The sequence below is a fragment of the Arachis hypogaea genome, chromosome 6 (genome assembly GCF_003086295.3).
Source record: "Arachis hypogaea cultivar Tifrunner chromosome 6, arahy.Tifrunner.gnm2.J5K5, whole genome shotgun sequence".
Lineage (NCBI taxonomy): Eukaryota > Viridiplantae > Streptophyta > Magnoliopsida > Fabales > Fabaceae > Arachis > Arachis hypogaea.
In genome coordinates this window covers 116,842,427-116,868,395 of record NC_092041.1, presented here as the reverse complement: position 1 = coordinate 116,868,395, position 25,969 = coordinate 116,842,427, and the positions used below count along the sequence as shown (strand labels likewise).

The 25,969-nt window shown below is 30.9% G+C and overlaps 3 protein-coding genes across 4 annotated transcripts; all 3 read right to left on the bottom strand.

Moving 5' to 3' along the window:
* Positions 1–1,767: 1,767 nt before the first annotated feature.
* Positions 1,768–6,102, bottom strand: LOC112756115 (NAC domain-containing protein 71-like). 2 transcript variants are annotated; one of them, XM_025804556.3, is made up of 3 exons: positions 5,108–6,102; positions 3,645–3,938; positions 1,768–2,577 (listed from the first exon to the last, which is right to left on the bottom strand). In XM_025804556.3, the coding sequence occupies exons 1-3, from the start codon at positions 5,621–5,623 to the stop codon at positions 2,461–2,463; spliced, it is 927 nt and encodes a 308-aa protein (XP_025660341.1). In that variant the 5' UTR covers positions 5,624–6,102; the 3' UTR covers positions 1,768–2,460. The 2 variants fall into 2 exon arrangements, with proteins under 2 accessions (XP_025660341.1, XP_025660338.1); XM_025804553.3 differs by having other exon boundaries at positions 1,768–3,225; positions 5,108–6,087.
* A 1,559-nt stretch (positions 6,103–7,661) lies between these two features.
* LOC112756114 (polyadenylate-binding protein 2-like) lies at positions 7,662–12,629 on the bottom strand. The gene is made up of 9 exons (XM_025804552.3): positions 12,011–12,629; positions 11,203–11,321; positions 10,042–10,698; positions 9,877–9,954; positions 9,708–9,797; positions 9,021–9,158; positions 8,595–8,762; positions 8,303–8,506; positions 7,662–8,156 (listed from the first exon to the last, which is right to left on the bottom strand). The coding sequence occupies exons 1-9, from the start codon at positions 12,294–12,296 to the stop codon at positions 7,917–7,919; spliced, it is 1,980 nt and encodes a 659-aa protein (XP_025660337.1). The 5' UTR covers positions 12,297–12,629; the 3' UTR covers positions 7,662–7,916.
* Positions 12,630–17,939: 5,310 nt separating this feature from the next.
* Positions 17,940–21,028, bottom strand: LOC112756113 (WUSCHEL-related homeobox 4-like). Its single transcript, XM_025804551.3, has 3 exons — positions 20,488–21,028; positions 19,300–19,632; positions 17,940–18,475 (listed from the first exon to the last, which is right to left on the bottom strand). Exons 1-3 carry the CDS (start codon positions 20,788–20,790, stop codon positions 18,311–18,313), a joined length of 801 nt encoding a protein of 266 aa, XP_025660336.1. The 5' UTR covers positions 20,791–21,028; the 3' UTR covers positions 17,940–18,310.
* Positions 21,029–25,969: the final 4,941 nt, after the last annotated feature.

Genomic DNA, 25,969 nt, shown 5'->3' with positions numbered 1-25,969 from the left:
AAAAAATTATAAAATTAAAAAAGAAAAAAGAAAAAAGATAAGATATAGATAGATGCTCCATAAGAATTTGAAAGAAAAAAAAAAAGCAGAAGCAATAGGAGGGTAACTCCCAAAAAGGGAGGGTTAGGAAGAATGAGATTATTGACCAAAAGATATGAATGAATGAAATGATGCAAGAAGGACGTGTGTAAGTTCCTGAAAACACGAGGCAGCCACCTTCATTTGTTGGCTTTCTTGGAAGCCACAACAACAATTACAAAACCCACAACACAACTCTAACTTGATGTGATTAATTTAAATAATAAACCCACTTCTTGGGGCATCATTCATCATGGCTTTTGAAATTTCTCATTACCTAAGATATGACAATTACATTGGTTGAGACTTAGTGCAACTAGCATATTCATTCACATTCATTTTTCATTTATCATTTTCGGCTTCGCTAATAAGACGTGTTCTTTTCTCTATACTAAAATTGGATGTCTATTAACTACCAACTCAACTTAAGGATAAAGAGTTAATATTGAAGTACAAATTCATACCTAAATTTAACAATGATAAAATGAAGTAAAAGTGTAAAACTATATCTATACTATTCTTTGATACATCGTTAGATATACGCTTTCTTTTTTAATATAAAAAATATACACAAAAATAATACATTTAGTTTTTTTTTTTTTTCTCTAAAATACGTATCCACACTAAGTGCTAGATATATTTCTCATGCAACCAGCGTTTTTGTACTATTTAGTTTGTTGCATGTATTTATTGGATGAAAAAAAGGGGAAAAGGTTATGGTAATTCCTACATTTTAAGTGTGGATTGGACTTATGAGCTACTTTAGAGGATTGGCATCATCAAAGTGGAATGAAAGGCAAGGCATCACAACCTCACATCAAAACTGTCCTACACCCATAAAATAGTATGTGCCTTCCAAATTTATGAATTTTGGTCTAACTTGAAAAGTGATCAATTAAGAGTAATTAATTGCTCCCGGATGATTTCATAAAATTCACATTAATTGTTCTCTTATTATGATTCAGTTGAAAAAAAACTGTTTTTGGATTAATTCGGGCCAGCCCATATATTTTTGCTTATGAAACTCTGGGTGCTGCCAAACTTGGCAGGCCCACCCTCCCTTCCATGCTTAGAGCAAAAGAAAAATGAGAATAACGGCTGAAAAAAACGTATCAATACTTGTTCCAAATTCAAAGTAACCTCAATAATTTACCACTTTCTATGTAGTTAGTGGGAGATATCTCTTTATGAATTTTTTTTTTTAAGAAAAAGAAAAAAAGGGCAAAAAATAAAGACATATATCTCTAAATATATTTACAAACGAACGGATTCAATGAAAGGTGAATTTTCTTGACAACAATGAATGATATTGATACTTCAAGTTAAAGCATATAATACTTCAAGATGTGAGCAATAACTGCATATTTCAAAACACAACAAAGACAACTGTAACGTTCAGGGTATTATGATTGGTCTCGTGACACTAATAAATACTATGATGTCTCTTTTTTGGCTGCTTAGGTAACTAGCTTTCAGCACATCTCACTAGCACATGCAAAATAAACTGGGACTCGAATCAATCCAGATACACCATAATCATAGCACACATGTATCAATAAATTCGACATTACTTATGTTAAAAAATAAGCATAAAACTAGTGCCACATCCACACATGCAAAGGTGTATTCTTAAAGCAGAGCAACAACATAATTGGTTGGAAAAAGAATGACTAAATATGCAATATATAGTTCCATAAAAAAAGTATAATATAAATCATCATCATAAGCAATCCCTGATTTAATCGCTTAAAAAAGATCCACAATATGGAATTTATCATATTTGCTCCTTGAACAATATAAGCTATGAAGATGAAAGGAGAGGAGACTACTGGGAATATGCTTTGCTAATGGGTGGATGGAAAATTCTAACAACTCCAAACCCTAGTAAAGGATAAATATTAAATATGCTGCCAAAATCAAGGGATCAATGTCAGCATGAGGAACTAACGTCAGGTTTGCCATACTTAAGTAAATTGCATATTGCAATCACCAATGCCAATAAACTAACTCCTAACTCTATTCCTCTAGAGCCAGTTGCATAACTTGCCTTTCAGTAGGCAAAGTTGAAAAATCTGCATGCCCAAAACCAATATCTACTAAATATCCTCCGGTATGGCTTGAGACTTTAACGTACTCTGAAATGTCATCAAAGTAACTACCTTATTTTGTGAAGCGATCACCCTGTGATGTTTTCCTTCACCTGATCTGACAATATGATCTTCATATGACAGCCAAAGGTTACCTGATATCATAAATATTTCTCCGACGTTGCGAATGTTTATCCACTTTGATGGGATATTTACCCATTCGGAACTAATGAGTTTCAGGGGAATACTCCTGAGAGCAGGATTAATATTGAAATCTTTCTTAAAGCCATCCAATTCATGTAAGATCATTCAACTCTATGAAGTCTTCCTCCGTGATGGAAAGTAATTGTTGTGGAGATGAAATTGCTTCAATGAACATTGTACTACTGCTGGGGAGTAAAGGAAGCCTTTCCTGATTATCATCAATAACACACAAAAGGGTTTAATGTTTTTAGCAATAATTTCCTTTCTACCACATAATAACAAGATATTAATTTTGATGCACTGTGAGTTTAAAAGAAAACTTTACATTATCATCCAATCATATATATTTATTTGCTAGATTTTTAATGTAGTGATTCGTGAGTAGTTGAGTCAAACATTTGTGTTCATGTAACAATATATGACTGGATGCCTATGTAGAACTTTTCTATACTAATAGTGCATCATAATTAAATTCTATTACCAATTACAAAATGAAATGAACAGATTCACTGGCAAAAGAGCATGCTAAAGCAAAAGTCTGCTGGAAAGCAAGAGCTGGATGGAAGGACATATTACTGCTAGATTTACTTATAGCGGTTTCTACTGAACAGTAATATGTTTTCCCATTCAGAAGAAAGAATAACACATTTAATCTAATATTAATAATGATATTAGCAGGGAAAAAAAGGGGAATGCAACCAAGATCATATGAATGAGTTCTCAAATCTAGCAAATCTAAAAAGGGGGAAGGTAATTGTAAAGAAGATAGAAACGCTAATTGACTCCCGACACTGATAGCCCCATTTCTGACTAGACTTTTCAGATTATTGCTGATGTAGAAGTTTGCAATTGATAGCTGCATAACAAAAATAACCCCAATTATAGTACTTGAACTATTCAGTTTTAACCCAAAAAAGAAAAAAAAATTACCAATAAAATCTTAATAGCAGTAAGCAAAATACACATCTAGCATGAATGGATAAAAAAGAAAGAAATAAAATGAAAGGAAAGATAAAAGAAAACAACAATGGTTTCTCACTAAATCATGAATTTGTAAGTGTTTGTTGTCATTTCCTACTTTAATTTCCTATTTACTAGACTTTTGTGAAGGAACACAGTAAAAACAATAAAGTGATAAACCCTTATTTGATGTTTCCATTATTTTGTTCACAAAATCTTTAATCGGAAAAAAACAGAGAAAATAAAAACAGTAAATGAAAATAGAAACCAAACCAGCTCTAAATATTTCAGATCAATCAAAGGTTGATAGGATACCTGCTGACTGCCCTGAGGACCCGCCAAACAACGTAGAGCATCTATATCATGTGCATTCTTAACTTGATTATCATTATCGCTGTTTCCACCAGCACATATTTCATTGTTGTGGTCAATGGAGATATCATCACATACTTTAGCTTCAACGGCATCCAATTTAACATGTTCATCATGCTGAATACCAATATGGCGCACTGCTGATACACTCTCTTCTGCACAACAACTCAGGCCGATGTCTGATGCACTATTCTTATAACGAGGCTTACTAAATACCCGGCAAAGAACATAAGAGGCCTACACGTGAAATTTTCAGTGGAAAGGGAATAAATAGATAAAACATGAATCTTTAAAATACTATAATGAAAGAACAGAATACTAGATAACAAGGGCAGAGTAAATGAGGATACCAAGGCAGAGTGGTTACTCCGTAAGTGTTATGAATTTACTATATTTTGGTAGTGAAGAAACCCTCCAACGAGTCACCCAAGAGATTAAAATCTTTTGTGAATTCATGGTTTAGCCAATTCAAATGGTAAGAAAATATCTGGAGTAATATAAGGTTACAAATACCAAAATGTTAAAATAGTTTAAGTACATAAACTTTCTTCAAAATTGTTCCAAATAAAAAAAGGCTTTCATCAAACTCTTTTAAGAGTTGAAATATGGCAGGCAAAACCGTGCTAAATCATATATCAGAAGTTCGGAATCAGCTGCAAAATTACGAACATCAAAATTATCCAAGAGTATCAAAATCTTTATTACAACAAAGAATATCCCCAATTAACTGCTGCACTGTTCAACTCAAGCAGAAACAAATATCCAACACAGAACTCACAAGCATAAAATCAACAACACAGCACTTGAATGGATATTTAAAAACATCCCAACTAACAAGTAACAAAATATATTTCCATTGCGAAGAAAACCTTGCTTCTCTATGTAATATTAGCCTGATAAATCAGACAATGTCACAGTATATCACTCGACATTAACCATATAAACCAATAAACCTTATGTATATATATAGAAAAACTATGAACATCTAAATTATTTCATGTAGTTTCCTCTTTCTCTCATTATTTCCCACTTCCGTGCTAGAATCTACACTAATTGGATTCATCCGGATATTCTACACAAAACCAACTAAAGCAAAATTCCACCATCTCTAATCAAATGAGTACTGTGTCCCCACCCCAACGTGTTTAGTGCATGAACTCAACCAACACATGACTTTCTAAGTAACAAAATTACTTTCCTATTGAAATCACCAATATTTGAATTCTGCCGAAACTAACCAATCTGATTAAGATTACTAAACCTCTCGTATAGCAATTTCTCTTCAATCTTAAACTAAACTCTAAATCCTAAACCCAAAAGGATTATCAAACAACTCAACAAACCAAAAACTTTACGGAAACAATATAGATAACATTCAAAAGCGTTCTGATTTCCGAAATTCGTACCATAACATGATCAACCAATGCGTATTCATACAAAACCCAATCCGTCCTGGCACCGTTCTTCGCCGAATCACCCATATAGAAAACGAACCTCGTCCTCGTTCCCAAAACCACGTTCTCCCCAACACCGTTAACATTCGAAACCCTTCCCCTCCTCAACCAGAACCCACTCTTAACCTTCCTCTTCCTCTTCCACCTCTCTCCCCTCGAAACCCTAACGGAGGTGAAACAGTACCAGTGCCTCCTCCTTCCGCCGTAGCCGTACGCAAAGCACGCAAAATCCGGCAGTTCAAAAGGATCGTAATCGTAAAAATCCAGCTCCCGAATCAAATCAGAACCATCGAATCCCAAACCACCGTTACCATTCCAGTTCCCCGTGCCGTTTTTGTTGGTCAGGTAGTAACGCAATAGAAGCTCCTCCGAAGGATGGAACCGGCAACCGGGAGGTAGCGTCACGCACCGAGATTGAGAGTGAGAGTGAGGTGGCTCATTTTGTTGTGGTTCTTCTTCTTGTTCCATCGCAGTGCGGAGAATTGAAACTCAAAACGAAGAAGAAGCAATCGAATCATATATAAATAAGAGAGAGTGGGTAAAGTTTGGGGTTTTTTAATCGGGGTTAGGGTTTTTATAAGGGTTTAAGGGGAAAAAACGCGGAAGAGAGAGATTCGTGTTGCGCAAGCTTTCTTCTCACTCGTGTTCCCGCCGGTGAGAATTTGTGTGGGTTTTGGGGGGTGGCAAGGTGACGTGGCGTGTTGTGATTGGCTGTGATGACAGAGCGGTGGGGTTGTGTGATGTGTGGGGTGATGAGCGGTGGTGCATGGTGCTGTGTGCGGCCGCGACGTACACGGGCGCGGCCTTTTTGAAAAATGAATTTTTTTTTTCTTCCTTTTTTGGAGAGAGAAGGTATCAGCTACATTCCACTCCAGGAATCTTGTTGCTGGGTCCCACTCACTAATACATCGTCCAAACTCCAATTCCAGAATAAACTTGTGTCCCCCGAAGATTCAATTTCTACCTTTCTATATTAACTAGAAGGTGCATTTTATGGTGCCTATCAATATTTATCTAATTTACTAAAAGAAGATAAAAATTAATATTTAAAACTTACCATACAAGGTAAGTTCGGCAATTTCGGCACCAAAGTGATAGGCACCATAGAATTGGCCTAATTAGAATTTGAAAATTAACAGTCATCACCCCTAATGCGTGTGATTTTTTGTCCTTCAAAATTACACGGTAAAAAGAGATTTGTTTGATAGTACAAAAGTTGAATGAATTTTAATATGTGTGTAAGATTTCAGTTACAAATTAAATTATTGCTGTATTAATATATAATTAATTATGTATGTAAAATTCTCTTATAGTGGCAATAATAAAAACTCGTAAAATTTAATAAAAAACGTGACATCAAATTAATATAGGATGATGCTACAGCCTACATGGGAAAACTCACCACCGAGGAGAGTCTAATTACCTGTTCCCTTGGCCAATGTCCACAAGATGAAGCCTAGCTCTTGCCCCAAAAAGAGAAGGGTATAACCGTATAAGAGAGCTGGTAGATCCGACAACCTTGATCTTAGGCAAGCGCTAAATGGATGTTAAATTTGGATCCTCTAAATTTTGAATTTTCACTTTAGAGGATAAAGTGTGATTTTTTATCTTTGAATAATTTCTCTCACATATTCTTTTTTGTCTCATCTATGAAATAAATAGTGAAAAATCAATAAATAGTGAAAAATCACATTTTACTATCTAAAATAAAGTTCAAAATCTAGAGAATCCAAATTTATGATGTTCCTCACTTCCTCTAAGGGGAAAAGATTAATAAAGTAAGAAAATAAATGTTTAACCAATAAAAATATTTATAAATGATAGAAATTATAAATTTAATAGTAACTAATTTTTTACTTTATCACTTTTTCAATCTCTTAATTTTAGAGATTTTTTATACATTAAATAGCTTATCAAATCTATTTGAAACAGGAGACTCTCTTATTCAAAAATCAAAATGATGTTACACTTTAAAAGTGAAGTAACATTTGTACCCACACTAGATTTTCTTTATGGCCTTCAACTACATCAAGTAGTTTGCAATCTGCATTGGTCATCAACCTACTCTGTTGAGAAAGGATCACAAACCCTGCTTAAGCTGTGCCCTTCCCTATTGCATGTTATTTCAATTCCGAGCTGGTGTATTGTATTGCATTGACGTAGAAACATTGCTTTGTTTTACATAGCCTTAAGAAGCCACAATGTTTCACAGGAAAATGATCAAGACTTTGATCCCATGGACATTCTTCCTCGGGGTCATGTTTTGTTTGTGTAAAATATTTTCCACTTTTATTATTACTCTATTAGGCATCTCTGACAATTTAATTCATTATTTCTATGACACTCAGGTCATGAGCCCAAAAAAAGTTTTATCGGAAACGAAATTCTTTCTTTCAATGAAAGACGCCTACAATGTATCTATCTCGTGCCTTGAACTGTCAAAATTCACAGTTAACACTGAAATAGAGCGGAGCAATTAATCGAAAACAAAAATTAACACAACACCTTCAAACAATCCAGTACAACTGATATAAATATAAATCCACAAACAAGACAACCCATAAATAAATCCAAAAACTAAATAATCCAGCAAGTTTGCTAATCCTAGAAACAAGCCAGAGACAAAAAACTGCAAAGAACATGAAAAGATTCCTTAGTACTGACCGAAATCACCAATCTAAGACCTTAAAACTGGAACAAAAGCAGATAGTGATGACCAGTGTAGGGTTTATTGCCTAAAGTAAACTGAATTAAAAAAAATCTAAGAGACAAGATTCTCATTCAAGGAGAGTGAGGCTAGTTGATCAGCAGGGGCGTTGGCTTGTTGAGAAACATTTCTCAACACATCCATTGCTTCGGCAACTTTCGCCTTGAGAGCATCTGGTGATTCAATCAGGTGCAATACCTCTGGCTGATCCATCTCCAATAGCATGCCTGTAACTTTAGCAGCTGCATCATGCTCCAGCTGGTCCACTAGCGGGTACAAAGCTTCACCAAGCATCTAGGAACATTCACGAGAAATAATTAGTTTTTCTTTTCTTGGTTGTGTGAAATAATTAGTATAACCATAAGAATTGTGCACATGCAACTAAGAATTCCAAACAAATGTGCTAAAGAAGTTGCACTGCTGCAGGAAATCGGACTTACAGTCCTCTGCTGTTCCGGAGGAGCATTTGCAAGAGCAGTAGCCAAGGCCTGAATTCCAACTGGCTGCCCTACACCATCGCGGATTGGAAGACCACCTATGTCATAGGGGACTGACAACATTCCTCCAGCAACCCCTGGGAGTGGAACATCTTGCATATTGCGACCCCCAGGAGGGTAACGCATATAGCGTCCCCTTGGAAGCAACTGAGGAAACAAATTGATAGAGAAAAATAAGTTATATAAAACAGCAAGCTTGTTTTAGAAAAACTTGTTTAGTTCAGCTAAAGCAAACCTGTTGCTGCATCATTGGCACTGTCTGCTGAGGTTGTTGCACAGGACCAGCTCCTCGTCGTCCACCTGGGCGCTGACCCTGCTGAACCATTGGAACAAAGAAGCTAGGCATTGGAGCACCACCGGGCCTCATCCCAGGAACAAGTTGCTGCTGGTAGCCAAATCCAGCCTGTATTTATTACAAAAGACCAATGATTAACTGTCATTCCTGAAACTAGAGTTTAAACAAAACACATTTCCTACAGTAATACTACATGACAGTATCCCCTTGAGCACAACAAAGTGAATAAACTCGAATACGAATAATTTCGAAGCCAATATTAAATTCCATCTCTACATTAATTCAAGTTATGAATTTCAACAAAGAAATTTTCTATTACATGATATCAAAAGAGGAATATACAACTTGTAACTTGTAAGGAATTACCTGTGGGGGAATCATGGCTGGGGGTCCTTGCCCGTACAAAAATTGTTGCCCTAAACCAGGAGCACCAGGAGGATAAAGTGGCATCCGTGGTGCAACAGAAGGTGTCATCGCAACAGGCCTCATTTGTGAAAATTGTGCCTTCAAGAAATCAAAATTACAGTAATGCAGTGATCAGAAAATAACTGAATATGGAACACCGTGCCAAATCCAAGCTTAAAGGAAAACACTCGTCACCAAAGCTTGCAACAACTTTTAAGGGGGGATCAATACATACATGAAATGAATCAAATAAATTAAGCATATCTACTGAAGCCATTTAGTTCTACATGCTCTTTAATTTGATAATATCAGGGATCCTACTGGTCTTTTTGGTCATATTCAAACAACAGATGAACAATTATGTACAACTTTTATTTCCTCACTAACACATCCAAAAATAATTTATCTTTTATTATACAGACTCACGCATCCAAGCCAACAATCTCATCTACGTGCTCTGAAGAACCAAAACATCAAACTCTCAAGATGACTTTTTCTACAAATTTATCTACCTTTACCAATCTAACAACATTGAAATTAACAGAGAAGTATACGAAATAATCACCATTTAATGGCCAAAAAAGGAGAATAATTGCATCTCATCAGTGTATTCTTAAAGCATAAAAATAACTACTGATATACCGTTACCTGTAACCTAGCTCTTCTCTCTTCCTTTCTCTGAGCAAGGGCAACGTACAGAGGCTTCCCAGCAATCATTTTACCATTCATCTCCGTAAGCTACATGTACCAACAGATTTGAAAAGAATTCGCCATATAAAAGATACAAAAGAATAACAACAAATAGCTTGATACTTACAGCTCGAGATGCTTCCTCAGGAGTTGAAAATGAAACAAATCCTGATCCTCTACTGATTCCATTTGGATCGCGCATAACCTGCATAAAATACATCAATAAATTCTCGCTGCCAACAAGATGGATAAGACAAATAAGCTTCAAGGAGAACATTTCCTACTGGCACACCTTGCAAGAGGTTATTGAACCAAACTCGGAGAAGAGTTCTCTTAGCTTTTCATCATTGATGGTATCATCCAAGTTCTTGAGATACAAGTTCACACCTTGGTATTTATCAACAGATTCTTTAACAGTTTGCTCAAACCGTCTTCTCAGCTCATTCTCTCGCTCAGATTTTTTCTGGGCTTTTCCAACATACCACTCCTTGTCATCAATTTTCTTTCCATTGAGTGACTCAACAGCTTTGGCAGCATCTTCTGGGTTTTCAAAATTAACAAACCCAAAACACTTTGATTTACCATCTGCATCTCTCATTACTACAGCACTAGTGATTGTCCCATACTCTCCAAAAATTTTCTTCAAGTCATCATCTGTCACCGACTCAGACAGGTTTTTCACATAGACATTATTGAATGTCGTCTTACCCAAAGCATTATCTCTATCTTGCTTACGTAAGAAATGACCCACATAGACCTGCTTATCATTGATCAGCATGCCATTTAACTTATCGATTGCATTCTGTGCAGACTCCTCGGTGTCGAATTGAACAAAACCGTAGCCTTTTGACTGGCCAGAAGCATCAGTCGCTATTTTGCAAGAAAGAATATGTCCAAAAGAAGAAAAAGTATCATGTAAAGCTTTGTGATCAATTGCCTTATCCAAATTCTGCACATCAAAAATCAGGAAATTATAAGATTCAAAAATAAAATACGACACAGAAACAATAGATAACCAAAACTTAATTAACGAGCCACAGCTCATTAAGAGGCACTAATTAAGAGAACAGGAAGCTTCACAGTTGAATGATTATGATAACCGCTTACTGTTTACTACCCAAATTTCTTTATTCAATCTTGTTCCTAGATATTTATCCTAGTTTCACACCAACCCCCTTCCTCCATTGCATTGTGCCCCAATCCTGATATAGTCACGAACAATCCCAACCCCATAAACCGGCAAACACAAAAATGGGGGTGGTGGTGGTGGGGGGGGGGGGGGGGGAGGGGTATTCAAATTTGTATTTTCAACTACTATTATATTGTATATTTTATATATATACTAATTCCAAGAATATGCAAATGTTTGGTTTTGATTAATTTTCAGAAACTATTTATTCTTCAAAAGAATGATCACTGATTTTCTTTTTTCTAATCAAATAACGAAAGTCACCTTGATAAAAATGTTTGCAGTCCCACTCTTGCGAATGCTAGGATCCCGATGAGAATACATGATCCTAATGGGCTTGTTGTTCAGTGGAGTGAAATTCAGTACATCTATTGCTCGTGCAGCTGTAAAAAATGAATAAAACAAAAGCGCACAAGACACAAACTTAGTATTTTTTACCGAAGATAGGGAGACTCGAACCCGCAACATCTTAGATGAGTATCGGGAGACTATGTCATTTGGGAGACTATGTCATTTGAGCTATAAATCATTGGAAACACAAACTTAGTTACGCCCAAAGCATGTCCAGTAATAGGAAATTCAGTATAAATAGTTTTATTTTTTAAAAGATGACAATAAACTATTGCGTTTATTCCCTTTTGAAGGTGAAAATACATTAACCCAAATATTAAGGCACATTAAGTCTCTATTCACAAAGCAGCTTCTTTGTCTAAAAAGCTATTAATAAAATACACTTGATGAATTCATATAAACATTCAACTAGCTATTTTTACAACGTCAACGCTAAATAAAACCTACAAATTATCATCACATTTTATTTTGAAATTTACCAAAAAGCAGCAGACCTGTTTCCCCCTTTAATAACGTGATTAAAAGGCAATTTTTTTAACACAATCCAAACACGCTACCTTAAAAAAAATAAACCTATAATCAATTACCGAAAAAAAAAATATTTTTCACGGCTAACCCAATCACACCAAAGATATTCATTATTCAACCCCAAAAGCCATATTCAATTAGCGTTTCCAACAAATAAAACAACAAAACGAATTGTGTGTACGAGAGAACTAACCATCCTGAGGGTTACTGTAATTAACGTAACCGTAACCGAGCGATCGGCGAGTGGTCAAATCACTGCAGACACGAACCGAAACCACTTGCCCGACCTGGTTGAACAAATCGTAGAGGTGCCTCTCGTCAACCTCAGGGTCCAGATCCCCGACGTACAACGACGTCGTAACAAACTGGTTCGTCCCATTCGCAGCACCCGCCGGCAGCGGCGGCGAAGGAGCGGCTGCGACGCCGTTCTGCGGTGGAGCCGAAACCGCGCTCTGGTGCTGCACCTGAATCTGCGCCATCACCTCAGATCAAAAAATTTAAATGAAATAATAACTAATAACCCTAACAATTCAAGACTGATTCTCTGTAATAATTTTCTGTTTTTTGGATTTTGGATAGGGTAGTAGGGTTGACTAGGGTAAGGATAGGGCCGCCGGATATCGGAACGGAAGCGGTGGCGTAAGGAGATTGACGGCGGCGAAGAAACCGAGTTAGGTTATTATTTTTTGGGGTTTTTTATTTTTTTGTTTTTTTTTTTTGGGGAATTTGGAAAGGTTTGGAAAAGGGGAGGGCAGAGTGAGCTGCACCGCAACTGTAGTACACGTCAGTATGAGTGCGTTATATACTCCTCTGCGGTTTTGCGGGAAAACCCTAACGTTTTTTGCGGGCTTTCTTGTGTGGGCTTTTTATGGGCTTCCATGTTTGCCCATGTTGTTCAACCATGGAAATTTAATGGGCTTTAAAATTTCGGACACATTTTTATTTTTAAGTTTCATAATATTGTGACCAAGAAGAATTTAGTTTCCTTGTCTCAATAGATTTGAGATTTTGTAAACCAAAAAAAAAAAGAATTTAAAAGGTGATTTAATTAGAGATTTTTTTTTTTTGGTTAATAATTAGTTAACAAAATTTCAAACACAATATATTTTTAACTAACCAAATATAACAAAAAGAGAAAGATAGAAAAAGATAAAGTTGGTTGAATAATGGTTAAAATAAAGAATAAGTTAGAGAATTAACTTTTAATTAATTAATATTAGCTTTTTTATTTTAAATTTTTTTATTTCTTATTTTTTGAAGGTTTAAGATGTCAGATTCAGAAATCAAGATATAAGATTAAAAAAATATAATTGTAAACAATTTAACTGATATTAACCTAAGAAAGTTTATTCCTAGTTGAACTATAAAATAATTTATTCTAAAATTTAAGTTGACGGGTTCTTTCAAATATATATAATTTGTGTATGAGCTCGTGGTTTGGTTTTGCTCGATTTGAATCGATGTTGATTTTTTATTAAAAAGAAAAAAAAATAGTTATCCTGAGTTAAACAAATTGATCCAACTTGAATGATATAATTTTCTTTTTTGGTTCAACTTTAGTGGTTTGAATTTGATACATGTCGTGAAATTTTGATATAAGATTGTTTTTTAAAATCACAAAGTAGCACTGAAATGTGATTTGCAATGTATTAGGGCTGCATTCTAAGAATATGATAAGACAAGACACTGAGAATAAGACATAAAGAACAGTAAAAATATTTGATAATCAAAGAAAATCAGCCAAAAACAATTATAATTTATCTTATTTAGCATTTATTAATTATTACGACAATTAATAAATACTAAATAAAGCAAGTTTTAGCTATTTTGTTTTTTCTATCTAATATTTTCCAAAGGACAGAGAGACAAAAATTAATATTTTTATATTTTATTTGTTAATAAATTAAAATAAATTATAAAAGTCTAATTTATTCTCATTTATTTTTATTTAAAAAATTTAAAAAAATATATAATAATAAAAATATATAATTATAAAAAAATAATAAAAATAATAAAAAATAATTATATTTTTTGTTAGTATTTTTTATTTTTTTATTAAAATAAATATAAAATATATTAATGTAATATTTTTAAATATAATATTTTTATTTATATTTTATCTATTAAATATAATTTTATATTTTTATATTTCTGTTTTAATATCTTGTGTCTCCAAACAAACACAATTTAAGAGTGCGGCATGGTTATGCAAGAAACCATAGCATTAAATTCTTCTCCATCCATTGAATTATTATTCTGAAGTCCTCCAAGTGTTGCATCATGAATTTCATGATGAACGTAACTTTTGAATCTGTATACGTATGTTGAATAATATAAAAAGAATTAGCGATATTCAAGCCTTCAAATGTTGACCTTTGACCCACACCCTGCAATAACCTTTACCTATTCAAACTTCTCAGTATCTCCATCGTGTAGTTCCCTATTTCTTTTTCTTTATTTGGATCTTATTATAACATATATTTTGTTCAAACTCAAGTATATTACTGTAATCTACATCTGTATCTATACGCGTATAATAAGAATTGGGATTTGTAATCGTTATTTTCCCTTTTATTTTTAATTTTAAGTATATTTTTATATAGGTATGCCTACTATATAAATTTATATGTATATCTAATGTAAGTATTATAATTATTAGGTTAATTTTAGTACAGTCAAACCAGCTCTATTTCAAAATTTATTATTAGTCAATAAATTATTACACGTACAAAATAAAATTCAAATTTTATTATTTATTTAAACGATTAATTTAATCATTCAATTAATCTAAATTAATTAAATTTAAAATTATTATTTAAGTTGTGATAAGAAAACAAAACTAAAACTAAAATGCTTTGTTGAGAAAAAGATAGAGAATTAGAGACGTCAGAGGTGACATGAAATAATGGAGAACATTCCCATCAAAGAATTTTTAATTTTTGGTACAATTAAAGAAAAAGCAAACAAAAAAGGCTGCTGCCACAAATGATGATAGACCCCCCCCTTCCCCAGGCATTTCCATAACCAGGCGCATGACAATTTCTCTTAACAATTAATTTTGTTTACTTTTCCAAAAGTATAAAAAATAGCTTTAATTTTTTATTTTAATTATTTTATCAAATTTATATAATTGTTATCATATCTTATAAAATATAATGTTATTAAATACACCACTCAAATTCGTTTGAATTTGATTCATCTAAATATATGGGTTAAATAGAACTGATATGTTTTAAGTCTATTTTATTTATGGGCCATAATTTTTCAACTCGAATTATTTATTGTCAATTCAATAAGTTAAATGGATTAACTAGTTTATCTTTTTATTTTATTTTTTAAAAAATATTTTGACAAAAAATTATCACTTAAAATTAAACACCTTAAACAATAAATATTTTTTTTAATTGGAGAGTCAGATTTTTAAACCAAATAAAAAAAATCTTGGCCCAAATTTTTTTTTAAATGCAAAATAAAATTAAACAAGTCACCCATTTAACTGACAGATTAATGGAGTTCAGTCATTTGATCCAAATTTTAAATGGATCTAATTTTAAAGTAAAAAATTTGTCCATTTAAATAAATAAATAAACTGATCTAATAAATTTAACGCATTTTAACGATTTTAATAAAATAAGTATGAAATGAGTTAGATAATAAATGAAATAAAATTGTATAAGCTTTTCAAGCAACATAATACAAATCCCAAATTTGTATGCATGACTTTGTCATTTTTTTGTCAAAAGATAAATGCTTAAAAATTATCAGAATTTTATTGTATTTTATTATATTTTTAGTCATTAACACAATTTTTTTTAATTTAGCAATTTAACAACATAATTTTAGTCTATAATTTTAAATATTAATGACTAACTACTAACTAAAAATAATAAATTCTACTTACCCTCTAATATTTTTCTCGTCAAAATATTCAAAATATCATAGTTTCATTAACATATAGTACTTTTCATTATGGATAACCTAAGAAAGTAAATGGAAGCAAAGTTGATAAAATTAATTAACATATCGTCTAAATCTAGATGCATATTAATTAGTTTAAAATAACTGATAAAAACGAATCAATTAAAAAAAATAAAGATGTACTTTTTGAAGGTCGTATTAGTGGAAAGATTACTAAGCTAGATAGATATATCACAATTTAGTTAAAGGGTCCTTAGACCTCTGGTGATTTTAGTGATGAGGAAACCTTGTTTTGTTCTTAGCAAGTAATTAAGAGCGTGGTTGGATGAAATAATTAAAGGAGGAAAATTATTTTAAAGAGTATTTAAAATTTTTAATGACTAAATAATATGTTTGGATATTTTTTAGAAGAAATTTCAAATTTTAAGAGATTTTAATTAATTGGTTATTAAAAATGAAAAATTTTAATTCTCCCAATAAAGAGAAAGAATTCAAATTTTATCTTATCTCTAACTCACTTCAAAATCTATTTATATATTAATTAATACTTAAAATTAATAAATAATAAAATTAGCTGTGTATTTTACGCAAATTAATTTTATTATGGAGGCAACGTTAGTGTAGGACGCAGATATGGAGAGGAGGAGAGCTTTACCGGACTGTGGTGTCAGGGACACAGTAATCGGACCCTACGAGTTACTGATGGGAACTCGGACCCTCCGATTTCCTGTAAATTGAAAAAGAATTTCTCATAAGCACAAATCGGACTTAGAGACTAGTATAACCAAATAAAAAAAAACCAACAAAGAAAACGGATCATCCGTTTTGGTGAGGACATGTCGCACGGTCCGATTTGTTCTAGGTGATTTCGTATACTACGCAAAACGGACCCTCCGATTTGCTTACAAAATTTGTAAAACAAAGAATTCGGAGGGTCCGATTTCTTCTTGCCAAAAGCTGTCCCACATTTCGGTGTAGCACCCCCTCATTCCATAACCCGGCACAACACCTGTCCCTTCTCCATAACCAAAAAAATTAGCCTGTATTTTATAAATAAAGATAATCTAACTATTTTTTCAAACAAAATATTTCAAAAATATAACTAATACAATTATCTGAACTAAACTAAAAAAATTGAAAAAAAAAAAACTACAAAATTTAAATTTTCATATATTTAAAATATATTAAAATTTAAAAAATATCACGCCCAAACACATACACATAAGACATTTGTACTTACCACGTAGATAAATATGCTTAGTTAATAATAAAGGGCCATTTGATGATTAATTAATCTATATTTTCAAATTGTGGAACTTCCTTTTTGGCTCCAAAGTCCTAATTCTCATGATGGTGTTTTTACCCAATAATGGCCCTACAAACACTGTGTGATAGAAAGAAATTTGCATGTCAATGATGAAAAATAAATAAATAAATAAACAAATGATATATGCATGTGTAACACTTTGTTTTTTTTGTTACTTGATGTGCCCTCTACTTTATGAAAGTCAGATCTATGATGGTGAGTGGAGAGTGTCCAGTGTGGTTATTATTAAAGATTTCAGCTATATCGAAAAACAACATCACTACTATTATAACTTTTTATTTTTCAATTTCATTATTTTATTTTCTCAAATTGAAACCTAAGTAACATGTGAAAGGTTATTAGGGTTAACGACTTAAAGACTCTAAGAAGAGAAGAAGAATAAGTAGGTGCGTGGACTTCAGTGTCCATATAGCATCTTCTTTTAACCTAAAAGCTTTAATTCACAAGCTTCATAGTCAAAATTAAAAGCATCTATTCATCATGGTCACACCAACATCCATGCCGAAATTAAATCAATTCAACAAAGCTAGATAGGATCATAATATAGGAAAGTTATCAAGTGTACCCGAAAATACCGGTGTTCCAGTTGTTTTAACAGTTGATTTTAATTAATATATATTATATATATTTTTTATAATTCAGATCAACGGTTAAAACAACTGGAATATCGGTATTCTCAGTATACCTGAAACTCTTCTCATAATATAATATTAGAAAAATAAAAAAATTTATTTTATTTCATATTTATTAATTATTGTAATAATTAATGAATATTAAATAAGATAAATTTTAACTGTATTTTGTTAATTTTTTGTTATTATTAAATATTTTTTATATAAATAATAGGGACAAATTGTTGATGATTGCTTTGGTTAACTTGGTTCCAAAGTCATGAATTAATTGCATCCAGTAGGAAATTAAATTAAATAGTACACATGGTAGACAACTAATTAATTTGTCCTTCAATTCTTCATTCCCAACACAATTAAAGAAATTAGAAACTGAAGCAAATACATTCAAATCTAGCTACCTAGGGTTCGGAACAAAAGTCAATATAAAAAAATAAAATAAAATAAAATTCTCTATATGATCATGAATTATCAAATTGGGTATATGCTCTAATTAATCAATCACTTATGAACATGATATCTAATAAGTAATTGATTAAAAAGCATATATAACATGTTTCATTTAATATTTCATGACCACATAAGATTTTTTTTCTTTAAAATTGTGAATCAAACCCTTTCATCTGCCCTCCGGGTGCAATGGGAAAAGCTCTAGGGTTTTATGTTCCTCCTCTTTGCTAGATGATGATGATGATGACCAACTTTGATCTTCCATATACTCAAATACCCAACTCCTACACTTCTTGTAAGGGCTATCTTCATGATCTCTTTCAATTACTTCTCCCTGAACAAAAAAATTTAACATAAACATCCATGAATTTTTATGCCTAAATAAGATATTCGAAAATGTTTCATAACAAAAAAAATAGTCAAAAACAGCTATAACTTGCTTTATTTAGCATTCATTAATTGTTGCGACAATTAATGAATTCTAAATAAGGCAAGTTCTGACTGTTTTTTTTTATTTTCCTAGTATTACGGTAAGATATTGGTATTAGTCTCTAATAATGAAGTTCTACTAATTTAGCTTTAAATAAACTTAAACTAATATTAACTTAATTAAGTACATATATAGTTAGTAAAATAATAAATATTATATTTTAATTTGGAGTGACTTGTTTCGAAATTAAAATTTCTTTAATTTTGTTCAAAGATTAAATACATAATATTTTTTCATAGATTATGTTCATTCATGAAATAAAATATCCATTAATTTGCTTAAAGAAACAATTAACATTTATTTTTTCTAACTAAAAAAAATATATAGGAGATAATTGAAATAATAGTCCATTGAAAAATTTTAGAATAAAATGACAAATTTACCCCTACTATATATTCTTATTAGTCACCATTATCCGAATAAGGATTGAAAGTATTGCACTCCAACAATAGTAAAAACAAAATTGCATGTCATTTCTAGTTTATAATTAGGCGAAAACTCAGGTGCAGTCGACTTCACGTGAAGTTGATATCTGAGAGCCGTTAAATGATTTGACTGAATTAACTAAACTTTTATCTCACGGCTCTCAGATATTAACTTTACGTGAAGTAGATTTCACTTGATTTTTCACCTTATAATTAACAACACACAAATATATAGTTACATACCCTTGAGGTCTCAAAACTTAAGCTAGCAGCAAAGGTGGGTGAAGACACTATTGTTGTGGTTGCGGCGGTGGCGGCGACGGCGGCCGGAGTTCTAGGAGTATGAGAAAGTCCAAGGCTGTTACGCTTCTGCTTTTGTCTCTCACGTGCTTTGTGGTTTTGGAACCAATAGAAGACATTTTTACCCTCAATCTTGCCGTATTTGCCTAATTGAGCAGTGATCTGTTCTATTTGTTGAGCATTTGGTGTTCTCATTCCACCTCTATAGAGCATCTCAAGTATCCCTATCTGTTCTTGTGTAGGGTTCCACCTTGTTCCTCCTGGATGTGTTTCCACCTGAATAAAATGAAATTAATTTTAATGCATTAACAGTGTAATCGGTTATTTAATCCGATAATTTTTAAAATAATAGATTTTAAAGTTAATTATTTTATTAATATGAACAATATGATAAAATTAGATGTTTTTGATAAAAAAAAAATTTATACTAATAGAACATCAAAATTATTATTTTTTATTTAACCCAATTATATATATTTTTTTTAATTTATATAGCAAGAGGATATGTTCTTTTTAATATATTGCCTATATAATTTTTAGATAATAGTGCTAGTTGACTTATATAATATCCCTAGAGAAAGGTATGTATTTGGTATGGAGATAAAAAATACAATTACAAGAACAATGTATGAAAATTGCTGCCTTAATTATTTTTATCACATGTTAAACTCACATTACACAGAATATATAGCCGGCGAACTATATTTCAAATGACATAATCTCTTCATACTCACTAAAAATCACGGATTCGAGTCTCACTTCTAACTTTAGAAAAAAAAAATATATAGCATTGTATGTAAGTTAAATAATAGGAAAATTGTCAAGTGTACCGTCATATTTCAATAATTTTTAACCGTTGATCTTAATTATAAAAAATATAATATATATAATTAAGATCATCGGTTAAAAATCACTGATACACCAATATGACGGTACACTTGAAAATCGTCTGTATAGTAGTATTGGTACAACAATAGTACTACATATATATATAATAATCAAACATTCTTTTTATACAATAATGAATGTATACTATATATACACTTGATAACGTACATGTCATGAAGGAATAATAATTGAATTAGAAGGAAAACAAATAAATAAATAAATAAAAGAAGAAGAAGAAGAAACCTGGCTCCCTGGTGGTGATGATGAAGGTGGATCCCTCTTAATAATATTATTATTGTTGTTGATGTTGTTATCATCATCAGAAGAGGATGATGATCCAAGTTTGCTACTTTCAGGTCTAATGAAGCTCTTAAGATCAAAAGAAGCAAGAGAAGAAGAAGAAGAAGGAGAATTATTATTATTATTATTATTAGAAGAAGAAGAATAGCTACTAAGCTTAGGAGCAAGAGGGCGTAATCTTTTGCACCCAAGCGTGAGAGAAGGTTCATGCTCCCATAATCCACGTGTGAATTGATGCACCTTCATTATTATAAATAAATATTATTATATCTTATGGTTGGTTATAATATAAGGTTTTGATGATTGAATATTATTCTACTACCTTACTTACTTAGCTTCTTCAAGAAGAGTGGATTGGTGATTATATAGAGAATGAAGGGGATGGAATTGAATAATGGAATGGGATGGTGGTGATGATGAAAATAAATTTAAACTAAAAATTTATAAAAAAAAAAAAGTGGGAGAAAGTGGGAAATGAGGTGTTTGCCTTGAAGAACCAAGACCAAATGATGAGTTATAGTTGACTTAGGGAATTATTTCAATTAAAAACAGAAAAAGAAAAAAAAGGTTACACATACAATTGTGTCAATTCATATCAACAGGAACAAGATTGGAGTTGCGAAATAAAGGAAAGAAAACAATCTCACGGTAATCGATGAATGGATTCTGACCTTTGTTTTGCTTACAAATACTTTAGATGAGTTGGATACCAATTAATTTATTAAAATTAGAATACATCATTTAATTTTAAGAAAAATATAAGAACTAATAATTTTTTATTTTTTAAGATCTAGATTTCACCGTTTATAATTTAAGATTTTTAAAGTTAACAATTTATAACATAAATTTAGAATTTAAAATAAATAAAATAATGTTTAAAAAATGGACTGATGCTAACTGAAAAAAAAGTTTTTTTTTTTTAAATTTATTTATGGATTACTTAGTAAAAATATCCTTATAGCGATAGGCTTAAATATATGTTTATTACTAAAAATGGTTATTACTGTTTAAATTATTAGTAATATTATAATAATATATAGTGTTTTAAAATTTTCTCTTTTGCACGATAACTTGGATAAAAAAATTTTGTGGGGTTTAGTATATTATGAGAAAATTATGCCATTTAATTTATAATTTATTGAGTATTATTTAAGTAATTTAGTGTATATATATATTCTGCTTTCTCTCTTGTATGTATTTCTATGTGTTGTGCCATTGCCCGTGTGAATTATAAAAATATTTTATATATAATTTTTATTTTTAAAATATTTTTTTCAAAGTTAAGTATTTTTAAAAAATTTTTGTTACACATAATTTATAAAAGTTCTATTTTATTATTGGGTATGGTTGAGTAGTTCAGATGACAGACTAATTCTATTCGACCCTACATTTTAACTAATAAATATTATATTTGAATGAAAATAAATTAGTTTACCCGATTTGAATTGAATTAGATCGAGAAATTTAGAGTGTGAATAGAGATTCGAGTTTGGAGATTTAAATTCGTAGGTAAAATAAAAATAAAATTTAAATCATATTTTATATTTTATTTATTGTCGTTTTAGTTTAAAGTGTCAAAACGAATAATATATTCGAATTAGTGAGTTGGATAACTGAATTGGTATACAATTTCATCATGTTTATATATATCTCCAATGAAGTATATCTAATTTTAAATATTGATATTACTTTTAATCACTATATTACGTATACAATTAGTCTCTAAATTTAGTTACTAGTATAAAATATATATTAAAATATAAATATATATTAAAAATAAATTAAATTATATATATATATATATATATTTATATATACAAATATATTAGTGATTGATTTTAATAGTTGGTTTTGATTTATAAATAACATTTTTATATTTTTAATTCATTCATAAAATAATCTTAAACTTGAGTTTGTTTGTTGTAATAAGAGAATAATTATTCAAACCAATGAAATATAAGTCAAAAAAAGTAATAGAAAAAATTTCACATAACACATGATTTTCCAATCTAAGAAAAAGAAGTAAAAACAATGCAAGAAGACACATGCATGAATGAAGATGATACGTAGAAAAAGACAAAGAAGCTAAGAGGGAGTATGTGAGAGAATGTGAACATATAGATATATAGATAGAATTGGAAAATTTTAAACGTACCAAAAATACCAGTATTTCAATTGTTTTAATTATTAATTTCAATTAATATATATTATATATATTTTTTATAATTCAGATTAATGATTAAAATAACTGAAACATCGGTGTTTTCGATACACTTAAAACTCTTCGGATAGAATATAGATAAATGGAATGTGGTGTAAGTGTGTTGGCCCGTCAAATCCATTCATTTTCTTTCTCACCTTTCATCATTATAAGCTGTCATTGCTTTTCGGTGCCCTCTATCTTTTTTTCCCCTCTCATCAATTAAAGTTGAGTGACTGAGAGAAAGTATAAGAAAGAAAAGGAAAATCATTATTATTATTGTTATTTTATTCCTTCCTCCAATCCCAAAAATTGAAAATGGAATAAGGAAGCCATCAACCATTTTACATGCTTTTTCATTTTTTATTAGAGTAATAATGATTTATTTTTTAATTAATATCAATTAATTTTCTTATTAAATAAAATTTTCAATTATGTAAAACACATAAATTAAAAAAAAATTCTATAATAATATTAATTAACTAAAAATGATTTTTTATATCTATTCTTATATATATATTTTCGCACAATAGAGTGAAAGAATAAATGAATGGCGTCTATGTCTTTTTGAAGTGGCAGAGAATGTTGGAACAGTTTGAAGAATATATAGTAATATAACCTAAATAAATAAATAAAAAACACAATAATATCCATTATTATATTCCTTCCCATTCCTTTGGGAAATGTAGCACTCTCTCTCTCCAATTCCCTAACCAACTTTATACGCACTTCATTTTTAGTACCATGCATATTTTATAGGCCAAGCATCCCCATGATATCCACTCCCAAAATATTTTGTCGCACTATCAAATTTGCTATTTTATATAAATTGATTGCAAGAGAAATTTAAGTTCCTAACTATAATTAAGATGGTCCATTGTATTTTTAAAAGAGTTATTTAAGATTTGAATTGTCTACTTTACCACTAAAATGGTTAGAATATGTGATTTTATAATATAATAACAGAATATTTATAATGAATTAAAATAAAAATTTAAATATAGTAGACAACTATATACTCCACAAATTGTTATTTAGATATAACATTTTGTATGTTTCAATTACCATGAGATTAAAACAAAATGATATGTAAAAAAAATCCAACATTAGATTAATTAATTAATTAATTATGTAAAGATGAACCCTAATAATAAGATGGTACGGTCCAAATTAAAGTGAATACCATCTCATATTATTATGTTGGAAACAGAAAAAATCAAAATCCAAACATGTATGTTTACACTAGGGTGTGCATGGTCTCACCCGGCCCCGAACATTTTAAAGGCTAATTTGGTGTGATTTTACTGGGTCTAGGGTTGGGTAAGGGTCTCAAAAATAGACCCGGTCATTATTTTGGGTCGGGTCTGGGCTATGGCTCGGGTCACCCAAATTTGGTCCGGTGGCCCGGTCATCATACACAATTAATATTTTGTGTTATTAGTGATTGATGATAGCTATTCTTATGTGAAATTTAAGTATTGTAAACCTTAATATTTTGTTTTATTAGTTATTATAAGACTACAAGTTAATGTTTTATGTTTAAAATACATAAGATTTTAGACAAATGCATAATATTATGTTATTTGTATTGATTTAAATATTTGGTGTTATTAGACAATATTAGTATTGATTATGGATATGCTTTAATTTTAGAGAATAGTTGGTTCTTGTTATATTTTTCTAAATGAATTTTACCATGTCAAATAATGGTTTGAGTCTTGAAAATTTGGATATTTTCACATACTAGCTTATAAGAAAGTATCAAGGTAATGTAATGTTAACGGCCCGATTTTTACCCGGTATAATCGTGGCCCGAAAGTATATAGGTTTCATCGAGTCTAAGGCCGGGTTCGGGTTTAATAAACAGACCCGATATATATTTCGGGTCGTGTCTGTGTCACATCGAATCCGGTTTCACCCGATCCATACACACCCCTAATTTACACACATATAAGAATTTAAAAAAAAATTAATAAAAAAATATAGGTTTTATTTATGAATAAGTGACACCTGAAATAATACAATACATGACGCAAGGGAATAATAATTCTCAGTTCCCGCGCATAGCATATGATTGAATTTTGAGTGCAGCTGGCAAATTTGGCTCATCGCATGTGAAAACATTTCAAAAGTAATAAAGTAATTAAAACCTTAATTATTATTATTATTAACCAATTAATCAAGTAATTTACCACACGTGCCATTCAACATTGTTGCACGATTGTACACACGTGTTTTAGTCAAAATAAATTATCACCAATCATCACAATCATACACACATGCACCTGCAAGAGGAAGTGTGAATCATTATTCCATTTATATATATTTTTTACTCCAACAATGGCAATGATGATGATGATTATGAATGAATGCTTATGCTACCTTGCTAGCCACTTGGCTAACCAATTTGAGGTATGTGTGAGTCTCACTCTCCAAACTCCAAAACAAAATCTTTCCTATTCCAACCAATTATGTTGTCTACTAATCAGTTAAATTCTTTTACCCAACAAAATTTTACACAATTGGTAGTAAAGAATTCAACAAACTTGTAATTGTATATATTCTTGAGAATTTTAATTTTGGAGACAAAATGATAAAAGTAAAATCAGGATTGAATTATAAAATGGGTTTACTAAGAAGTCAATTCTTTTTCCATAAATATCAATTTATTTTTATTCTTAGTTTTAAATTTTAAAGTCTGAATAATAAATTCTAAACAATAAACTTTAGTTCTAAAATTTAAATTCTCTAAAAAATTAGAGTTAAAAAATTATAACAAAAATTTAACTAATATCAACTAATTAAAAATTTATTCTCTATACTTATTCTTATAGAATATAATAATAAGAGTTATACTTTAAATTTTTCTCTTCACTTTTTTTTGTCTTTTATTCCAAAACAAACTCCTACGTACTAAACAAATTTTAAGATAATTCTTATTAATTTTAGAGTTTAGAGTTTAAAATAAAAAAAAATAAATTTATAAGGGTTTTAGTTCAAAATGTTCTAATGGCTGAAATTAAACCCACATAACATCAACTTTAAATTCATAAATAGCGACGGGTTCGAAACTGTCGGGTGAATATGAAGCAAATTCTATAACTCACATTTAGCGGCAATTTTCTAATCACGTGCCGCAAAATATTTATTCAGTGGTGGTTATACTAGCGATTTTTTAAAACCGTCGTCAAATTCAATCCCGACGCCAATAACTATGGCGATCCG